At 40.2% G+C, this 20409-nt stretch overlaps 1 protein-coding gene across 6 annotated transcripts; it reads left to right on the forward strand.

The window, feature by feature from the left end:
* Nucleotides 1-5357: 5357 nt before the first annotated feature.
* LOC127449878 (riboflavin-binding protein-like) lies at nucleotides 5358-17615 on the forward strand. Of its 6 annotated transcripts, none has more exons than XM_051713494.1 (6): nucleotides 5358-5481; nucleotides 6485-6662; nucleotides 6935-7031; nucleotides 7267-7395; nucleotides 8622-8718; nucleotides 16135-17615. In XM_051713494.1, the coding sequence occupies exons 1-6, from the start codon at nucleotides 5407-5409 to the stop codon at nucleotides 16486-16488; spliced, it is 930 nt and encodes a 309-aa protein (XP_051569454.1). In that variant the 5' UTR covers nucleotides 5358-5406; the 3' UTR covers nucleotides 16489-17615. The 6 variants fall into 6 exon arrangements, with proteins under 6 accessions (XP_051569454.1, XP_051569453.1, XP_051569456.1 ...); XM_051713493.1 differs by having other exon boundaries at nucleotides 5407-5548; nucleotides 6522-6662; XM_051713496.1 differs by having other exon boundaries at nucleotides 5407-5537.
* Nucleotides 17616-20409: the final 2794 nt, after the last annotated feature.

The raw sequence follows: 20409 nt of genomic DNA on the forward strand, positions 1-20409 counted from the left end.
TAATTCTCATTTTTACTCATTCAGTCAATGTTTGAATTTAAAGATGTATTGGAATCCATTTTTTATCCTTTTGTATATGTGTAATTTTAATATTGAAACACTTTGATTGTTATAATGGTGTAACATCAAGAATAATTTGTTCATTGCAATGTTCAGAAATGATTAAACTATTCTAACACATGGTGTAAATGACTTGAATCTATTGGTTGTGTGTTCTGTAACTTGAGATTCCATCGAGTGTGATATCATGCATTTCACACACAGTTACAACTATTTGTTGAACGCACAGATGCCATCAGATCAGCACATGAAGAGCAGTCCAGTGGCATCTGAGAACGCAGCTCATATTCTCTGATCAGTCGGACCTGAGAAGCTGCTATTCTTTAATGCCAAATTCAGAATAGCGTACTACCCACTGATATATAGATATAACTGGATCGCTGATGCAACGGTAAACTGCCAACAGGAGGTGAAGCCACCTGAAGTGTTCGAGCGGCCATGTTAGTATGCCCAAACTGTCAAAGAGCATCAATGACTGACAGGTGAAAACACCCCCATTTTACCATCTCCAACCTGCGGATACGACAAATGCATTTTGCCCTCTAGTGACAAACGTGTTTAATGTTTAATTTACTCGTTCTGGATAATATTTGTAATGAGGGAGAAGATATATGTGGATCGCGATGTCAGAGCATTCACCTGTTCCGGTGTTCAGTCTATCAGGACAGCACAACAATCACCAAAGGAAGCGGCAAAACTGTCCACAAGTTGAATTGAAAGTAGGAAAAAACACGTCCTACCCCCGAAAGGGACTTCTAAATTGCCTTAAATGCCCAGAATTTGCTTGTTTTCATATTTAAGTGCTCTCTGTAGTCAGTTTAATTCATTGTCCTCCAGTCGAACCTGTATCAGTTTAATTTTAACCACCTTTGCTTTGCATGTCTCCCTCATTCTCAGCGCCCACTGCACGTGTGATAGCGGGAGAGAGAGTGCTCTTATTCAAGTGACTGTGAGAACAAGACACTTTTTGATAAAAACCTAAAACAAGTAACTCTGAACAAACACTTCGATGATCACAATAAATAAGTCCTCAGGTATACATTCCTTCGCTTCCACCATGTAACACTGAGTAAATGGCATAGATGGTTTAGAAAGAGCAACAGTTTCAAACAAAAAAATAACTCCAGTTGTTACACAACAACGAATGCCATATCAAACATATGTAACCTGATTTTGTCTTGATTAAGGTTTGCAAACCCTTAAATAAATAATAAATGTATTATTCATCTATATAGCAACAGAGAAAGCATTAAAAGCATAAGATTACATGTTTACTGATAGTGGCACCTGGTGGCCAAGGTTGGTACCGCATGCATTTTTTTGAAGAGAGACAGTACGGCTTCCGTACTGTTTATATGTGTGTATCAGTATGTGCATCACATGCATGACTTATTTAATTAGTAAGTCAAGGGTGTTTCATGTTCTAAAAAGTTGAAAACTCCTGCTTTAGCCTTTGTTCACTGAAGAGCACTAGTTTTGCACAGAAGTCTCAAGTCCCTTTAAAATAACTGAAGTGCAACTTATACAAGTACACAGAGAGAGAGAGAGAGAGAGAGAGAGAGAGAGAGAGAGAGAGAGAGAGAGAGAAACGTGCCTGTCAGACCAGGGGGGTACTGGCCATAGGGTGCACTGGGACTTTTCCCGGCCGGGCTGCGATAAGCTGAAACGGGCTGCAAAATGGCGCCATGATATGATGTCAAGCCTTTAGGTAATTAGCCAGTTAGGTTCTGAAAGGCTAATTGGCTAATTCGAGTCAATTGGAGGCGTACCTGTGGATGCATTTTAAGGCCTACCTTCAAACTCAGTGCCTCTTTGCTTGACATCATGGGAAAATCAAAAGAAATCATATTTCATGCATATTTCATCCATGCTCAACTCATCATGTGCCCCACTGAGAACGAACCACATTATAGTGACCACAAGGAGGTTACCCCATGTGACTGTACCCTCCCTAGTAACTGGGCCAATTTGGTTGCTTAGGGGACCTGGCTGGATTCACTCAGCATGCCCTGGGATTTGAACTAGCGAACTAGTGAACTCTAAGGGTGATAGCCAGCATCTTTTACCACTGATCTACCCAAGCCCCCCCACTTTAATTTTTTTTTTAACTTTTCCCTACACTGTTGGTAGGTCCGGTATGGCCAACAGCTGAGATACTTCCTGAAAGACTTTTTCGTTTCGCATCGTTTTGTTCGTCGCTAACGAGACGAACGTCTGCACCTCGTTTATTGACCATGGCGTGGTTTTGCGCACAGCCATTTTTTTTTTACAATTCGAAAGTCGCGTGAACAAATGATATTGCTGTCGCTGTTGCTAACTTTAAAACTAGCGGGTTGATGTCCCGTGTCGTAAATCCAGTGACGCTGGTAGTGACGATTCTCTCTGACCGGTCAGTGATCTGCAGGGTTTTGATGTCACATTTAGTATCGGCTCGGCTCGCTTGGAACCTCGACCGAGGTGGTACTAAAAAAAGTATCAGGTACCAGGTACTATCCACAGTGGAAAACACCCAAAAGGCGAGACGAGTCGAGTCGAGTTGAGCTGTACCATACAGTGGAAAAGCCCCATTATTGTGAGAAGCTTGTGGAAGACTACTCAAAATATTTCACCAAAGTTAAATAATTTAAAGGCAATGCTCCCAAATACTAACAAAGTGTATGTAAACTTCTGACCCACTGGGAATGTGATGAAAGAAATAAAAGCTGAAATAAATCATTCTCTCTACTATTATTCTGACATTTCACACTCTTAAAATAAAGTAGTGATGCTAACTGACCTAAGACAGGGAATGTTTTCTACGATTAACTGTCAGGAATTGTGAAAATCTGAGTTTAAATACATTTGGCTAAGGTGTATGTAAACTTCTGACTTCAACTGTGTATATATATATATATATATTATTATATTTTTTATCTTATATATTTATCTTTTGAGGCTCTTAAAATTTTTGCCAGTCATGTGTCCAACCTATGTTCAATGGAAATTACTTATTGTTATTATTAATTTAGAAATGATAATATTGTTGTTAGATAGCTTTTGTACTTCTTTATTCATTTTTAAAGCGTAATTCCAAGCAAAACAGTGATCTGATGACAAAATAAGTTTAGTAAATGGCAAAATATCTGTATCAGCATATAGTTTTGTTGTTGTTGTTGTTGTTGTTGTTGTTGTTAAAATCAGTATGGTATTGACCAAAAATGCTTCACTAATTATCTGCAAAATATTTAGCTTACTTTGTAGTACACTGACAGTGTATATTTTAAATATAACTAATTTTAAGTAATGCTAAATGTATAAACCTAAAGAGAAACATTTAGATTAAACTGAAATAACAATAATAGTAATAGATGTAATATATACAGTATATACGGTGTATATATATATATATATATATATATATATATATATATATATATATATATATATATATATATATATATGACAAATTCGGTAAATATACTCTTTTTCCCTTTTTTACATTTATGAACACTTTTTTTCTTTAAAATTTTCCACGGACCCCCTAGCATCCCAACGCCGCCCCCTTGAGGACCCCAAACCCTAGTTTGAAAACTCCTGATATACAGTATGCCACTGTAGTAAATGTCAAAAAACATGGCTATAATATGGATCTACAATGGTACATATCCAAAAACCAAGGTATTACCATGGAACCCTGTTAAGAAACCTGTTACCATGGTAATGTTTGGTACTTTTGTTAGTGATATAGACGATTCACAAGGTGAAACAGACAATATGTGAGGAGTTTTCGATAAAATGTTGCAGTCCGTGGATCTCTAACAGAACACTAACCCCCCAAAAACTCGTCCAATCAGTCAGTAGATAAAAAAGAAACTGGCTTTGAATGCTGGAACAAATGCAGTGTAATTAGTGCTGGTCCTCTCGTCATAAAGAGCTCTCAGTAAACAAACAACAGCTCATCAGCTCAGCCATGAATGCCTTTGACACAAAGGATTATTATTCCAGCTCAAATGACCAAAGGCTAATACTTTCTGTCTGCTGTCCCCAACCCCAAAATAAATCACTCCAACATGAGTGAGAGACATCTCCTATAAAACAGTCTCTATCATTCTGAATCAATCTGACAAGCCATAACTACATAAAACAGCGGGTGACATGACTAAATTCACACATCAGTAGTATAAAAGTGACAATAAATCATGCAAATAATATTCACTTTCTCTATGTCTCTTTCAAACAGAACATTGTGCAGCTCTGTAACTAGGGCACAGTGTTTTCGTTTGAGGCCAAAAACGTCTTAAAGCAGCACATGGAGATGGGATTACTCCAGAAGGAAGATTAGAGACTGAATAACCACAAAAACAAGCCTTCAGATCAACAGCACACCGCCTGCTGAGAGAGAGTATCATCTCGAATGTGAAGATGACGATTGGAGTTTCATTCTGTTTAGTGCAAAGTGCTTCTTTATTGGCTTCGTCTAGCTCAACAAATCATATTTTGCACTAGTGAGACACCAACATACCGGCCAGGCTGAGTAATTGGTTGATATTTGGCCATTTTGAGATTATCAGCATTGGTCAATAATTATGTATGCATGGATAATGCACTTTTTTTTTCAATTTTTGTGGAAATATAGTGTAAAGTAGTGTACAGTTCATTTCAGCAATTTTGTAGGTTGCTCTATGGGGCATTCTGTGGACTTTAAACTTTTGTGACCCCATTCAGATCAACAAATGAGACTTTATTCTATCAGGACGTTACCCAACATCAGAAGGTTGCTCAATGGGGCATTTTGCAGACTTTAAACTTTTGTGACCCCAACACCTCAGATCAACAAATGAGACTTTACATCAGAACACCCAATGTCCTGGATTACATTAATATACCCTACATCTCATTTGCCCTCATTAAATATATAGTATGTATTAGCATTATATTAGCCGTTAACAATTGGCGATTTAAAAACCCATATCAGTCGACCACTATTGTGAACAGTCAGCTGAGACAGGTTTTGCAGAACTGAATCCTAAATTAACCAAAAGCCAGACGGCAGGTCTTCAGGTGCACGTGACTCAGCAGCACCTGTTATATGATGCTTTTAGAAATAAGGTCACATGAAATAAGTGACATTAATATAGCTCATTATGAATGTGTCTTTTCATAATGGTTCTTGATAAATTTATGTTATTCCTGTTTTTTATTATTACATCTTCGTGATAGCTGCACATTACCAATGTAAATTGATGACAAATTCACACTGTCAACAACACTGTGTGTGTCTGTGTGTGTGTGAGAGAGAGAGAGAGAGATTGGGAGAGGGAGGGGGGCGTTGTCATCGAGATGTCCTTCATCTGAGCTTGGGGGGGAATGAGCGTGCAGTTCATACCAGAGAGAATCACAGCACAGACGCTCACAGCCACTTCTGGACTTCACGAATATCAGGTACTGGATGGACTCGAAAAAACAATTATTTCATATTTAAGAAGATTTGGCACAAGGTGCTTATTGTGTGAGTTGAGTAAATCCATGTGTGTGTGTTTGTAGTGTATTACTGTCATCCTCTTAGACAGGACCGTGTGTGTGTGTGTGATGCGGATATATCTGCATGACAGATATTAAGACATAAATAACGTCTTGCTGAAAAGTTCTACAATGTTGTGTTTTATTTTTATGATGTTATCTTAGGAAAACAGCTCTTAGGATTTCATTTACCTCTTACAATAAGTTGTAAAAACTTCATGAGTTCATCTAAGCTGAATGTTTATGACTGCATGAGTGAAATAACTGTAGATGCTTGCTGATTTTAAATGATTTTAAAGTGCATTTAAAATTAGCTGATGAACCTGAATTAAACCCATATGCAAACTCATTGCAATGTTTATTCTTTTGTTAATTTGCTTATTTGTTGGATTGCTTATTGATTGATTGATTCATGATTATTATTATGTTTTTAATTATTATACTATTTTTTTTTTTTAATGCTTTTTATGCATATCCAACTATGGGATAATGATGTCTCTATGATAATGACTTGTCGAAAGATCTTAAAGGAATGTTAATGGATTTTAATTTGTAATCTTAATTGGGAAGCAAACCTAATGGGATAATACAAGAATCAAATAAGATTTGACTGAATAAACTGCTACTAATACTTTTTATTTTCAATTTCTCCAGTAGGTTCCTATTTGATTCTTAAACGAATCTTATCTGATACCATTAGGAAACAAAATATGATTCAATCATAACAATTTATTTATTTTCACATTTTTAAATAAACAAATATCAAATACTAAATTCACTTAAATTCCTTATATATACATATATTTTTAACAGATCTGTTTATCCTGTGCATTTACATATGAATATATATATATATACAAAAATATATGGTTTCTTGACTATTTGAATGTATGTTACTAATGAATAAAGTGTTCACTTCTTGCAGTTGAAAAAACTGTGGGTGAATATGCGTGTCTCAACAGTACTGTTTGGCCTCGCCCACTTCACGAGTCTATTGGCTGCTGCGGTGATGAGTCATGAGGGGGCGTGTCTGCAGGGCGGGAAACACAAGGCCACGCCCAGTCCAGAGCCCTATCTGAAGGAGTGTTCCCTCTACAGTGAGAGTGTGTGCACACTTTAGAGTATATTTTATATAAGTGCTAATGTACATCATAAAAAGTTGTTCTAGACAATGGCAAAAAGAAAACCTAAATAAGGAACTAGATCAAATGTAAAACTCAGTATCCTAATCCTTCAGTAAACTTGATATTCAGGTCAAATTTAAATTTTACATTGAAAAATGGGCATGAGAATAACTCATCTGTAGTGTTTTTTCCTGATGTGAAGTTTGGGACGGTATTAGTTTGTATTTTGATCTGTCTGTCTCTCTCTCCAGATTCATGTTGTTCAGAGCTTGATATCCAGGATCTTTCTGGTTCTGTGTCTGGTGTGGAGAACTCTTTTTGGGATAAGTGTGGTCTTCTGAGCCCTATGTGAGTCATGACAGATACAATGGTTTTGTTTAATGACAAAAACAGCACATTTGTATTGCTTAAGTGTTTGTAGCTGCATACAATGAGAAAATGTAACACATAAAATGAAATGAGTGCTAATTCTACACTGCAAAATAGAATAAAAATAAAATAAAGTAAAATAATAGTGCAAAGTAAATTAAGAAAAATAAGTGGCAAGCAAAAAGTTTCTCTCTGTCTCTCTTTCTCTCTGTAGCTGCGAGTCTTTCCTGAAGCGAGTTGTTTGTTTTTATCGCTGTTCGCCTGATGCTGCTCGTTGGCCACACCCACATCATGACTCCTCCCTGAAGGCGGTACCTCTGTGCCACAGCTTCTGTAGAGACTGGTGAGGCCACGCCCACTCATCTTAAATCAGCCTAGAAATAGTGGATACTCTTGTTATTGAGTTGCCACCGGGTGCAAACGGGGCTGGTTGTGATGTAAGTCACATTTCGCAGTCAATATGGCCAATTTATTCAAATAAAATAATTGTAAAAAATGAATATGGCCGATTTATACCAGACCAGCTTCCAATTGCCAAATTACGGTGAGCCAATGACAGTTATCATACAGCAAATCAGAGCTTTGAATCTAATGTATTAATTGCTTTGATAGTTGATTCGGCATGTTGAGATGTTAAAAGCGACACCCACTGGTGACATTTATTGGTGAACTCACATGTCTTGGCAAGTGTTATACTGTCACAGACTGGAGTGTTTAAGGAAGGACCCAAGTGCAGATAGCATCAATGAGCATTTATTTAATATTAAAAGAAAACAAATATAATAAAACTCTCATGGTGGAGAAAACAGGATGAACAAAAACAAAATAGAAAAAATACAAACTGACTAGAATTAGACAGTGAAGGTAGACAGGACACACGACCACTCAACCAAAGGGAAACATACAAATGAAGAGAAACAATCCAGCACAGGACAGCATACATGAGGAGCTAATAAAGGGAGAGAAATCAAACAGGTAAACAAAGGACAGATGAAACCAATTAACTAATAATGGGGAGACAAGGAGGCGGGGTGTGATGCAAGGCTGAGAGACACATGGCAATACAGAACCTAAAAAAAGCCACGTGCTCTCTCAGACACAAACACCTGAATGACACAAGCGCATATCGCCAGAGACAATGGCAACATGCTCTCATGCCAAACGACAGACAAGATGGGACATTTGTGCGAGGATTCGGCCACAAATAAACAGGCACCAAGACCAAAGTCACCGAACCCCAGCACAAAATGACAATGGTTCGCGACCTGGACGTGCAGCGCAAGGCAAGCCCAACGCGAAGTGCGCCCGAGGTCGCGAGAGACAAACACAAAACAATTGACACGAGTGCATGCCACAAGGATGACATGAGCAATGCACTCGTGCCAATAACCAACAAGACAAGAGAATGCATTCTCACATAGATTAGACAATACACTAAACAAGAATGCCCCCAACCCCCCTGAGTTGTTAAATGTGAATACATGTACAATATTCTTCATTGTGGAAGTATTGGTTTATCTGTTTGTTTGTTATGTGAATGAACGTGATGTATCAGAATCAATATTGCAGGTATGAGGCCTGTAAAACAGACATGACGTGTGCTCGAGACTGGACCACTGACCCACGAGGACAGAACTGCACCGGTAGCTGTGTGCCATATCAACAGGTACATTATACAACATTATATAACCACATTCACAACTAGATTTGTACATTTTCTGAAGTGTTTCTCTCCCATGAAAAACTCACTACTGCAATGCTAGTGTGTTGTGGGAGGTTGATAGCGTGTTGCTAGGTGGTTACTAGGGGTGTTCTGATTGTATTTTAATTGTGTTGCTATGTGGTTGCTACTTGCTAGGGTGTTCTGGGCGGTTGCCAGAGCTTTGTTGTGTGGTTGCTTAGGTGTTTCTCTTTTTTTTTTTTTGTGCTGCAGTGTGGTTGCTTGAGTGCTCTAAGCTGTTGTTTGGGTGTTGTGGGTGGTTGCTATGATGTTGTGGTTGGTTGCTAGTGTTTGCTTGAGTATTCTGGGTGGTTGTTTGGGTGTTCTGAGTGGTTGCTAGGGTATTTTGGGTTGTTACTAGGTGGTTGCTACTGTTAAAAGACAAAAGAGTCCACCCCCAAGTCTCTCTGACATCCTTTCATAAGGCTCGGGTCCCTTCTTCAATGCAAGTTTAGGGGAATTTTTGTCCACTAGACAATAAAAGACTGTTATGAGTGGTTGCTAGGAGTTCTGATGGGTTTACTTGGGGTTCTGAGTGGTGGTTATGGTGCTCTGGGTGATTGTTAGGGTTTTCTAGGTGGTTTCTAGAGGGTTCTCAGTGGTTGCTAGTGGGTTCTGGGTGGTTGCTAGTAGGTTTTGAGTTGTTTTTAGGCTGCTCTAGGCGGTTGGTAGGGTATCCTGGGTGGTTGCTAGGGTGTTCTTTTTTTTTTTTTTTTTTGGTATTCTGGGTGGTTACTAGGGTGTTCTGAGTGGTTGCTAGGGGTTCTGAGTGGTTGCTTGGGTGTTCTGTGTAGTTATAAGTGTGTTCTGGGTGGTTACTAGGGTGTTCTGAGTGGTTGCTAGGGGTTCTGAGTGGTTGCTTGGGTGTTGTGAGTGCTTACTAGGTTGTTCTGAGTGGTTACTTGGGTGTTCTGTGTAGTTATAAGTGTGTTCTGGATGATTGCTAGGGGGTACTGAGTGGTTGCTAGGGTGCTCCAGGTGGTTGTAATGGTGTTCTGGTTGTTGCTAAGTTGTTCTGAGTGGTTGCTTGGGTGTCCTGTGTATTTATAAGGTTGTTCAATGTGGTTGCTGGGGGTTCTGAGTGGTTGTTAGGGTGTTCTGGGTGGTTGCTAGGGTGTTATGAGTTGTTGTTAGGGTGCTCCAGGTGGTTGTAAGGGTGTTCTGGTTGTTGTTATGGTGTTCTGGGTGGTTGTTAGGATGTTCTAAGTAGTTGCTAGGGGGTTCTGAGTGGTTTCAAGGGTGTTGTGTGATTGCTAGGGTTTTCTAGCTGGTTGTTAGGGTGTTCTGGGTGTTGCTAGGGTGTTCGGAGTGGATGTTAGGGTGTTGTGAGTGTTTGCTAGGGTTCTCTAGCTGGCTGTTAGGGTGTTCTGTGTGTTGCTAGGATGTTTAAAGTGGATATTAGGGTGCTTTAGGTGATTGTTATGGTGTTTGCTGCTGGCAAATATCAAAAGATTAAAAGATAGATTACCCTCTATATGTCTCTATATATTATGGTCACTGACTTGATTCCTTCCTTCAATGTAAGTCTATTGGATTTTTACACCTCATTATTTATTGAAATTTTCCATATGTGAGACAATGAGACATTATCTGTTATCAATAATATTATCTGTTATACACAAACATACGAAAAGAAAAAAAAACCACAATAAAAACCCACCAAAAACAAAAGACAGGAGTATGCATCATTTTGTGAACAGACATAACAGTATCAAGGACTAATCACCTGTATAGATTCAAAGTTCCAAACCAGGTAAATTATTCACATAATTTATTAATGGTTCCTGGTTTTATAAAATTTCTTAATGGACCCATTAAGAGTAAATCTAATTTTTTCCAGCTTAATATTTAACATTATATCTTTGATCCATTAGCAAAGTGATGGCATAGTTACATCTTTCCATTTAAACAGAATTAACCGTCTTGCTAACAGAGAGGAAAATGCAATGACCCTGTGTAAATGAGCAGGAAGATTAGCAGAGACATCTTGAACTGGTAATATACCAAAAAATAGTGGAATAATATTAGATGCTGCTTTTTAACGGAGTTGTTATGCTAACAATTTGGATGGTTCATCCCCCTCTTCATAAAATCTGCAACAGGACTTCGCTGCTTGAGTAGTAGTAAAGAGATCAAATTCAGTTTGTAAACCCACTCTTTCTTTTATGGGGTGGAGAAACAGCTGCATGTCTATCTAAACTATTCATTTTAGAAGACATGTCCTCAACCCATGTATTATTTACTTTCCTCATATATGCATTGCGAGAAATAATTTGTCCTCTAAGATACGCCTTTAGCGTCTCCCAAAGAGTTGAGGCTGCAATACCGTCAGTCCTGTTTGTAGCCAAAAAGATATCTATTTCTTCTGCAATAAACTGCACAAAGTTAGAGTCAACAAACAAGAGTGGGTCTAGCCACCATGTTCATTTTACCTTCTGATTTGGAAGTGTTATGTTTATACCTACAGGTGCATGGTCCAAAATCATAATTGGATTATATTTACAATCTGTTATTATGCTCAATAAATAAGGATCCACAAGAAAAAAGTATATTCTAGAAAATGATTTGTGTACATTAGAAAAAGAAAGAATACTGTTTCTTAGTGGGATTTTTAAATCTCCATGGGTCCATAAGTTTATTTAAGTCCATTAATGCTTGAACTGTTTGCACCAGTTTTGGGGGTTTTGATACTAAATGAGAGGAGCGGTCCCAGATCGAGTCTATCACAAGATTATAATCTCCAGCCAGAATAAGATGATGGCTGTCCATATTCTGAATGGAGTTTAACATATTTCAAAAAAATTGGTCATCATCAGAATTGGGGGCGTTAACTAATACTAACTGAGCGTGTTGTGTGACTCCAGCCAGGTCTCCTAAGCAACCAAATTGGCCCGGTTGCTAGGGAGGATAGAGTCACATGGCGTAACCTCCTCATGGTCGCTATAATGTGGTTCGCTCTCGGTGGGGTGCGTGATGAGTTGTGCGAGGATGCTGCGGAGAATAGCGTGAAGCCTCCACATGCGCTATGTCTCCGCGGTAACGCGCTCAACAAGCCACGTGATACGATGCACGGGTTGACGGTCTCAGATGCGGAGTCAACTGAGATTCATCCTCCGCCACCCAGATTGAGGTGAGTCACTACGCCACCACGAGGACTTAGAGCGCATTGGGAATTGGGCATTCCGAAAATAAAAAAACTAATACTAACTGAAGCTGTAATTACTTTCCAACAATCATCACATACAGTATCTCCCATTTGGATCAGATACATTTAGATACAATGAACGGAACATTCTTGTGGATGAGTATAGCTGTTCCCCTACTTTTGAATTTTGAATGAAAGGCCTACCCTGTCCAGTCTCTATGGATTCTGAAGTGGTCTTTATTGTGAAGATGAGTTTCTTGTAAGAATGCTATGCCTAACCCAAGGTGCTGTAGATGGGAAAGTACCCTTTTCCTTTTAATCACTTGGTTTAGACCTTTTACATTCCAATTTATTATGTTCACATTGCTATTACCTGGGATTACTTGTGAATTAACATGTGACATTACCATAAATTATTTTCAAATGTAAGTGACTGCCCATTTGAAGTGATAAAGAGCACAAAGAAATGCGCAAAAAAATAAATAAACAAATACAAAATAACACCCCTGAAACAACATTTAACACCCAATGAACAGAACGTACACTATATTGCCAAAAGTATTCGCTCATCTGCCTTTAGACACATATGAACTTAAGTGACATCCCATTCTTAATCCATACGGTTTAATATGACGTCGGCCCACCCTTTGCAGCTATAACAGCTTCAACTCTTCTGGGAAGGCTTTCCACAAGGTTTAGGAGTGTGTTTATGGGAATTTTTGACCATTCTTCCAGAAGCGCATTTGTGAGGTCAGACACTGATATTGGACAAGAAGGCCTGGCTCACAGTCTTCGCTCTAATTCATCCCAAAGGTGCTCTATCGGGTTGAGGTCAGGACTCTGTGCAGGCCAGTCAAGTTCTTCCACACCAGACTCGCTCATCCATGTCTTTATGGACCTTGCTTTGTGCACTGGTGCGCAGTCATGTTGGAACAGGAAGGGGCCATCCCCAAACTGTTCCCACAAAGTTGGGAGCATGGAATTGTCCAAAATCTCTTGGTATGCTGAAGCATTCAGAGTTCCTTTCACTGGAACTAAGGGGCCAAGCCCAGCTCCTGAAAAACAACCCCACACCATAATCCCCCCTCCACCAAACTTCACAGTTGGCACAATGCAGTCAGACAAGTACCGTTCTCCTGGCAACCGCCAAACCCAGACTCGTCCATCAGACTGCCAGATGGAGAAGCCTGATTCGTCACTCCAGAGAACGCGTCTCCACTGCTCTAGAGTCCAGTGGTGGCGTGCTTTACACCACTGCATCCGATGCTTTGCATTGCACTTGGTGATGTATGGCTTGGATGCAGCTGCTCGGCCATGGAAACCCATTCCATGAAGCTCTCTACGCACTGTTCTTGAGCTAATCTGAAGGCCACATGAACTTTGGAGGTCTGTAGCGATTGACTCTGCAGAAAGTTGGCTACCTCTGCGCACTATGCGCCTCAGCATCCGCTGACCCCGCTCTGTCATTTTACGTGGCCTACCACTTCGTAGCTGAGTTGCTGTCATTCCCAATTGCTTCCACTTTGTTATAATACCACTGACAGTTGACTGTGGAATATTTAGTAGCGAGGAAATTTCACGACTGGACTTGTTGCACAGGTGGCATCCTATCACAGTACCACGCTGGAATTCACTGAGCTCCTGAGAGCTCCCATTCTTTCACAAATGTTTGTAGAAGCAGTCTGCATGCCTAGGTGCTTCATTTTATACACCTGTGGCCATGGAAATGATTGGAACACCTGAATTCAATTATTTGGATGGGTGAGCGAATACTTTTGGCAATATAGTGTATATTCCAACGCCTTAAGGCAACCCCCCCTGAGATATTTTAGATTTCTACAAATTTTCATTTGTGCCCTCCTTGCAAATATTAATAATAGAATAAAAGTAGTGTTAATGAACCTCTGTCCTCATGCACCATTTAAATTGCACTTATCATTTCGTGACCGAGAAAAAGAGAGAGAATATATATATATATGTTGTTGTTGTTAATATATGCGATTGCCTCTTTCGGATCTGTAAACTTAAAGCTCTGCTTATCGTGGGTGAACTGGAGAGTAGCGGACCCAACAGACCCAACTTGATCTTAGCAAGGTAAAGCTTCTGCTTGGACTCGGCGAAGGCAGCACGTCACTTGTTGACTTCGGGACTAAAGTCTGGGAAAATGTAAATTCTTGATCCATTGTAAGTGAGAGGGCCTTTCTCTCGCATAAGGCACAGGATCAGCTCTTTGGTTTGGAAGTGATGTAGCTTCACGATGAATGGCCGCGATCTGTTGCTGTCCTCTGCTGGTATAGGGGCTAAAGTTCTGTGGGCTCTGTCAACGGACAGCGTTTTCTCGAAACTTTCTTCTCCCAACACTTTAATAAGCAAGTTGGCGATGAACTCGGTTGGTCGTGGTCCCTCTGCATTTTCCTTTATCTCCAAAATGTGAATATTCTGCCTTCTGGTGTAGCTCTCCAAGTAGGTCACCTTTTCTCTCAATGTTGCATTCTCTTTGATCACGGATGCGAGTGATGATTCCACACTGTTTAGTCTCCTATCGGACTTACTCAATCCCTCCTCCAAATCTGTAATTCTTTGACCAAATAAATGAGTCGAGTGTAAGGAGGCAATAGATGCCCTGTTCTCCTCTCGAAATGAGCCCATTGATGCTTGTATGGCATCCATACCTTAGCCGTAGAGTTTGAGGCGGTATTTATTGTCGACCTACCCTCTCTCTGCTCTTTGGATGGCTTCTGTGGCATTGTAAATATGGTCACCGGTTACTCGGTGAACTGTATACAAAAATCTAAATAATATCGAGGTTCAAAACATATAGATTTATTAAAATTGTGCAGGAGCTGTGGTGGACGCGTCTACTCCATTAACATGCTCAACAGCACCCCCCTACACCTCTTTTATTGTCCGTCAGGTGAAAATCATAAGTCTCTTAGTAAAGTAACAGCACACCTGTCCTCAACAAGGCACATGATTTGAGGTATCATTCGTGTCTGGAGCACAAACACTGCAGGACGACTTACACACTGAATGTTTAATACTTCAAATCACTATGAGAATTAATCGTAGTGATGCTTGACTTAGCAAACACTACTAAAGAAAAAGTGGATCAGAGAGGAGAAAGAATGTGTGAAGAGCCAGTGTGACTCCAGGATATGGACGCAGCTGCCACTCTCTTTGAAAACACACGCACAATCACACACACTCAACTTGTCAGTTCATGTCATCATTTGTCACAGTTGACATGCTGTACATGTGAAAGAGAATGTGTGAATCAGTGAAAATGTCCGTGCTGTTTTTCAGTGAAATTTTGGCCCTGAAAAGCAATCCTGGCCATTCAAATCACAGAACAGACAAATCATGTGTGTGTTTCTGTGTTTGGAAGTTGAAACAGAGGAAGCAAATGATGTGATAAACTTGTCACACAAGAGAGAATGAAAATTCTGCTTTCTCTTGTTATGCTGCTGTCTGACTCAAGTGAATGCTCAAATAACACTAGCGTCATCACGACTAAAAATTCTCTCTCTTTCCCTGACATGCATTTTAAAGTCAACATAAAGAAGCAATCACAATTTATTTAACTGAAAATATTAGCAGAAGAATCAGAGATGTTTTATCTTCTTTAAACATATTGTGTGATGGTGAAATGCCTCCCCTCATAACTGCATTTGTCATTTTTTTACTTTCATCAACTTTGACGCCCCCTGGAGGACAAAGGTGTGTAATTCAAGTCAAGTATTTTTTACTTGTATAGTGCTTTTCACAATACACAGTTTCAAAGCAGTTTAACAGAAAATAATGTCTTATTGTCTTTAAACCCCCTGTAAGCAAGCTAAAGGTGACTGTGTAAAGGAAAAAACTCCATAAGGCTAGGGTAAACTTTTAGCGTGCTGTTCTGTCTCGCGCATTCTCTAGTCTTTCAAAGTATCCTCTTTTGTCCGTGAGCCCATACAGATGCATTCAATACATGCACACTCCAATTGCTTTATGCACAGTTACAACGCACAAAGATGTGGACTGTCCGAGTGTCTACAAAAAGATGTGCGTACTTAACTGATAAATGTATATTTTCCAATATTATTTAGCTGTATAGTATGTGTAATACATTTATGTACAAAGGGACTGTGGACTTGCAATGCGTTAGCTAAGAGTTTGTGTTTGCTTTTATGCACTTGTATAAAGTATATTTCTGGCTTAACTCAGTGTTTCTTTGGCAGATGTATCAGCACGGACGAGATCTCTGTGAGAGTCTTTGGAGCGACGCTTTCATGACCATTGAAGATGACCCCGGGGAGGAAGATGGAGTCGAAGGTCATAGCTGTGGCTGTCTGACCCTTAGCCCCTCAGATCTGGATGTAATCGCAGCCCTGAGGGTTCAGGAGAATGACCCAGAAGAACTGGACACCACTAAGAGCGGACTGCGGCAGTACCGAGCTCCCTGCCCCCCCACGCAGCCTCAGACACGCAGTGCAACAGCGCCACCACAGGCCCGGAGGAGCAATGACAACACAGTGCTGCGGAAACGCTCTGTACTGGCCAGTGATACGGAGGGCAGCGGGAGTGGCTTCTAGAATCCTTCTGTTCTAGATTGGTTCTAGGTCTGCTGAATATTCGATAACAGAGATTATTTAATGTTGTGAATACTGCGTAGAAACTTCTGTAAAATAAAAAATTAGGCCATGATTGGACAGTTCCCTGAATAACTCAATCCCACATTATTTTTATCTTTATGTGCGTTATCTTTGAGCATACCATTACATATATCTAACTGTTAAATTTAAAGAAAACTAGTGTTCTAAGGTTTGTACAGTTATTCTACTGTCTGTGTGACATAGTTGGCAAAGAAATCCTATTTATGCTAGGGTGCTCTGGGTGGTTGTTAGGGTGTTTTGGGTGGTTGCTAGGGCATTCTGTGTGGTTGCTAGGGTGTTCTGGGTGGTTGTTAGGGTGTTTTGGGTGGTTGTTAGGGTACTCTAGGTGGATGTTAGGATGTTTTGTGGGGTTACTAGGTGGCTGCTACTTTTAAATAAACAAAAGAGTCCACCCCCAAGTCTCTGAATTTCTGTCGTAGGGTTTGGGTTCCTCCTTTAATGTAAATCTAGGGGAATTTTTCAAAGTTTTATTATCCACTAGATTAAAATTTTAATTGTAATCACCTAGTAAAGTAATAGCACACTTCTCCACATGATTTGAGCTACCATTCATGTCTATAGCAAAAAAACAATGGAGGAAGAGTTAAACTCTGAAGTATAATACTTGTGTTTGGGGTTTTGTTAAAATAGGTTACAGTAATAGTGATGCTTGACAATGCCACCATTGCAGATCAACTTACACACTCTCTACTGTATATTACACACACACTCTGATCTGTAATTCATGTCTGTGTGTTGTTAATATTTTGCGTAAGTGTCTTTAAAGGGTGTTTAAGTGAAAATACAATTATGATCCTGCTGTCATGTAATATTTCTTGAGGTCTACTGTCTGCAGAATATGAGTACAACACTGTAAAACAGTAAAGCTGAGAAATACTGTGAAAGAATAGTGTAAAACAACAACAACAACAACAACAACTTTTTGACTCGCAGTGTCTTAACTGCCAGGTTATCTGTCTGTATGTAAATGGAAACGTGTGAATGTGAGGAATCTGATGTTTAATGTTTTGTGGCTGCTATAAGTAAAAAACAATTTGTAATCGGAACTGATTGTCTTTATTTAAGATCAATAAAATTAGAATGATCTTTTGAAAGTTGTTCCAGCCCCTCTCCTCTCATCTAATTACTGAGAAAGTCAAGCTTTATCATTTTATTAGAGTGACCACTGATCAGACATCAGTCAGAAGGTGTGTCCCAGTGTCTCGACAATTCTATAATTTTTTTTTGCTATTTACCGGTTTCATTTTGACCTTTAGGGTGGGCAGTATGTTCTCACTTTAGGGGGGAAATGTCCCCCCTAGTCCCCCCTTAGACCTGGCCAGAGGCTGTGCTAGAAAACATATTTATCCATCACTCTGATGGACTGAGTTGTAAAATTGCCATCATGGTATATTATCATGGTCATACATGTTTTCATTTCATAAGTAGAAGGGCTAAATTCAGGGGTGTGGTATCCATTATAATGGTATATATATGACAGTAGAGATATGATTTTTGACTCCTCAAGCGCAAAACTGGCGAAACATGAGTTCTAGGATGAAGTTCTACCTGTCAATCAACCGCTGTGCTAAAACAAGATTTGTAAACTTTTCCTGTTATGTGCGGCTTTAAAAGGAAAAGGTCTGATATCAACATACTGAAAAATGGCACAGATGAGAAGCAAGTTCATTTAAAATGTACTATGCTAAAATAACAGAGAATTCTGCTCTTAATGTAATGTTTGCTTAGATTAAATGCAAGTATAATTGGCAGAAATGATGAGGCGATTTTTTTTCGCACGTTCTTTATGTTTTTTTGTTCTGTATTGTCATACACTAAACTGACATAGTGATTGATGTATGCAGTCACAAAATCAGAGACACTCCCCTCGGATGGGACCCGTGACCTATCGGCTAAGGCAGCCAGGGAGACGGAGGGTGGACCAGATTTACCACATCAATCTCCTCAAGCACTGGGTGGAGCCAAGAAATCAACCAGCCCTACTAGGCATGGAGGGACCCTGGTGGTGGATTTAGGAAAACATCTGTCAGCAGCCTATGAAAGGAAATGGAGGCCCTGGTCAGTCAATTTACGGATGTCTTCTCGGAGGTCCCTGGGCAGATAGAGGTAATCTCACATAATATATGCACACCACCAGGACTAGTGGTACAGCAGCAGCAGCCCAAAAGCCCATGGTCCAGCACCATCGTTATGGTCCCAAAGACGGACAGCACATTCCGCTTCTGTAATGACGTCAGGAAGCCAAATTAAGTCTCAACCTTATAAGGCTATCCAAAGCCTCAGGTGGACAAACTCATAGAAAGGTTAGGGAGAGCCTGTTTTATTTCAACCTTGAATGTGACAAAATTATACTGGTAGTGTCCATTGTCACCCAAGGCAAAGGAGAAGACAGCCTTCAGTACTTTATCAGGCCACTGGCAGTATCAGGTTCTCCCCTTTGGGCTGCATGGGGCACCAGCCACCTTTCAAAGAAAGATGTATGTCATCCTGCACCCCCACCAGCAGTATGCCGCCGCATAATATGTGGCCATAATATGCACCTGTTACCCTCTGTTATTGTATTTTATGATGAATTTTGTGAAAATAAGTTACGTCAAGATCATGACAAAGGTTTTCTATTGACTGCTCGCTCACTGTCACACACAAATCTTTTCTACTCCTCTACCGAACTAGTAACATAACTTTGGGATGTTTCTATGAAGGATGCTTAAACAATGGCGTAAGAAAGTAGTTCTACACACAAAAGCATATAATGGGTGAAAACCTGAAAACTGTTTTAGTTAAAATCATGTACATGTTGTAACTGTGCACTTGTCTTAGCAATTTCTTACCTTCTGTTCAATTATTTTTAAAGAAAGTCAAAAGAGTTTCTTTGAACCGTTCCTTTGGCCATTTTTAAAGTTGCGTGAGACTATTGAAAACTTGCATTACCTTAAGTGGCATAAGATCCTTCGCGTCCCCCCTCAACTCGTGCCCTAGTCACGCCCAATTCTGAACTTGGCGAGCCGAATTCTCCTCTGGAGCGAGTTATTTCTGCTATCGTTAACCTTATCCGTGCAACGCACGTCCCTGGCCACCTGAACAGTGAAGCAGTCTTACACTTGTGTCAGGATCCCAGGATGGGGGAATGAAGCCTCCACCCTCAAACATTTCATAGGACATTCTAGGTATTTGGGGTAGCCCAGGTGGGCTTGTTTGCCTCCCCGGAGATCACACATTGTTGTCTCTGGCACTCCATGACAATGCATGCTCCACTAGGCTTGGATGCCTTAGCTCACAAATTATGGTAGAGCTGCTTGATATTCCCTCGTGGAAAATCACTTTGAGGACGGATCTGCTCTTGCAAGCTTAGGGCAGGATCTGGCATCCACGGGCCATAGCTATGAAGACTGCATGTTTGGCCTCTGAACGAGGCTCGTCTGACACAATAGGATTGTCCAAACTGGTGTCAAACACCATACAAAAGGCCAGGGCCCCCTCAATGTGGCAGTTGTATGCCTTAAAGTGGTGACTCTTTGCTAATTGGTGCTCCTCCCAAGGTGATTATCCAAAGCATTGCCCTGTGCAGACCATACTCTCTTTTAAACAAGGGTGTTTGGATGCAGGACTCACTCTATCCATGCTTAAAGTATATGTCGCAGCTACAGCAGCTACTCGTGACCTTATCGAAGGCATGTCTGTAGACAAATACCCCAAGTAAGCAGACTGTTGTGAGGTATAAGTTGTCTGAGACATTCTCTCCCCACCAGTGTCCCGGTCTGAGACTTGGCACTGGTATTAAATGCACTCACGGTCCCCCGTTTGAATCACTGGAGGTGAAAAGCTTACGCATACTCTCTC

This window comes from Myxocyprinus asiaticus, chromosome 13 (assembly GCF_019703515.2).
Source record: "Myxocyprinus asiaticus isolate MX2 ecotype Aquarium Trade chromosome 13, UBuf_Myxa_2, whole genome shotgun sequence".
Classification (NCBI taxonomy): Eukaryota; Metazoa; Chordata; class Actinopteri; order Cypriniformes; family Catostomidae; genus Myxocyprinus; species Myxocyprinus asiaticus.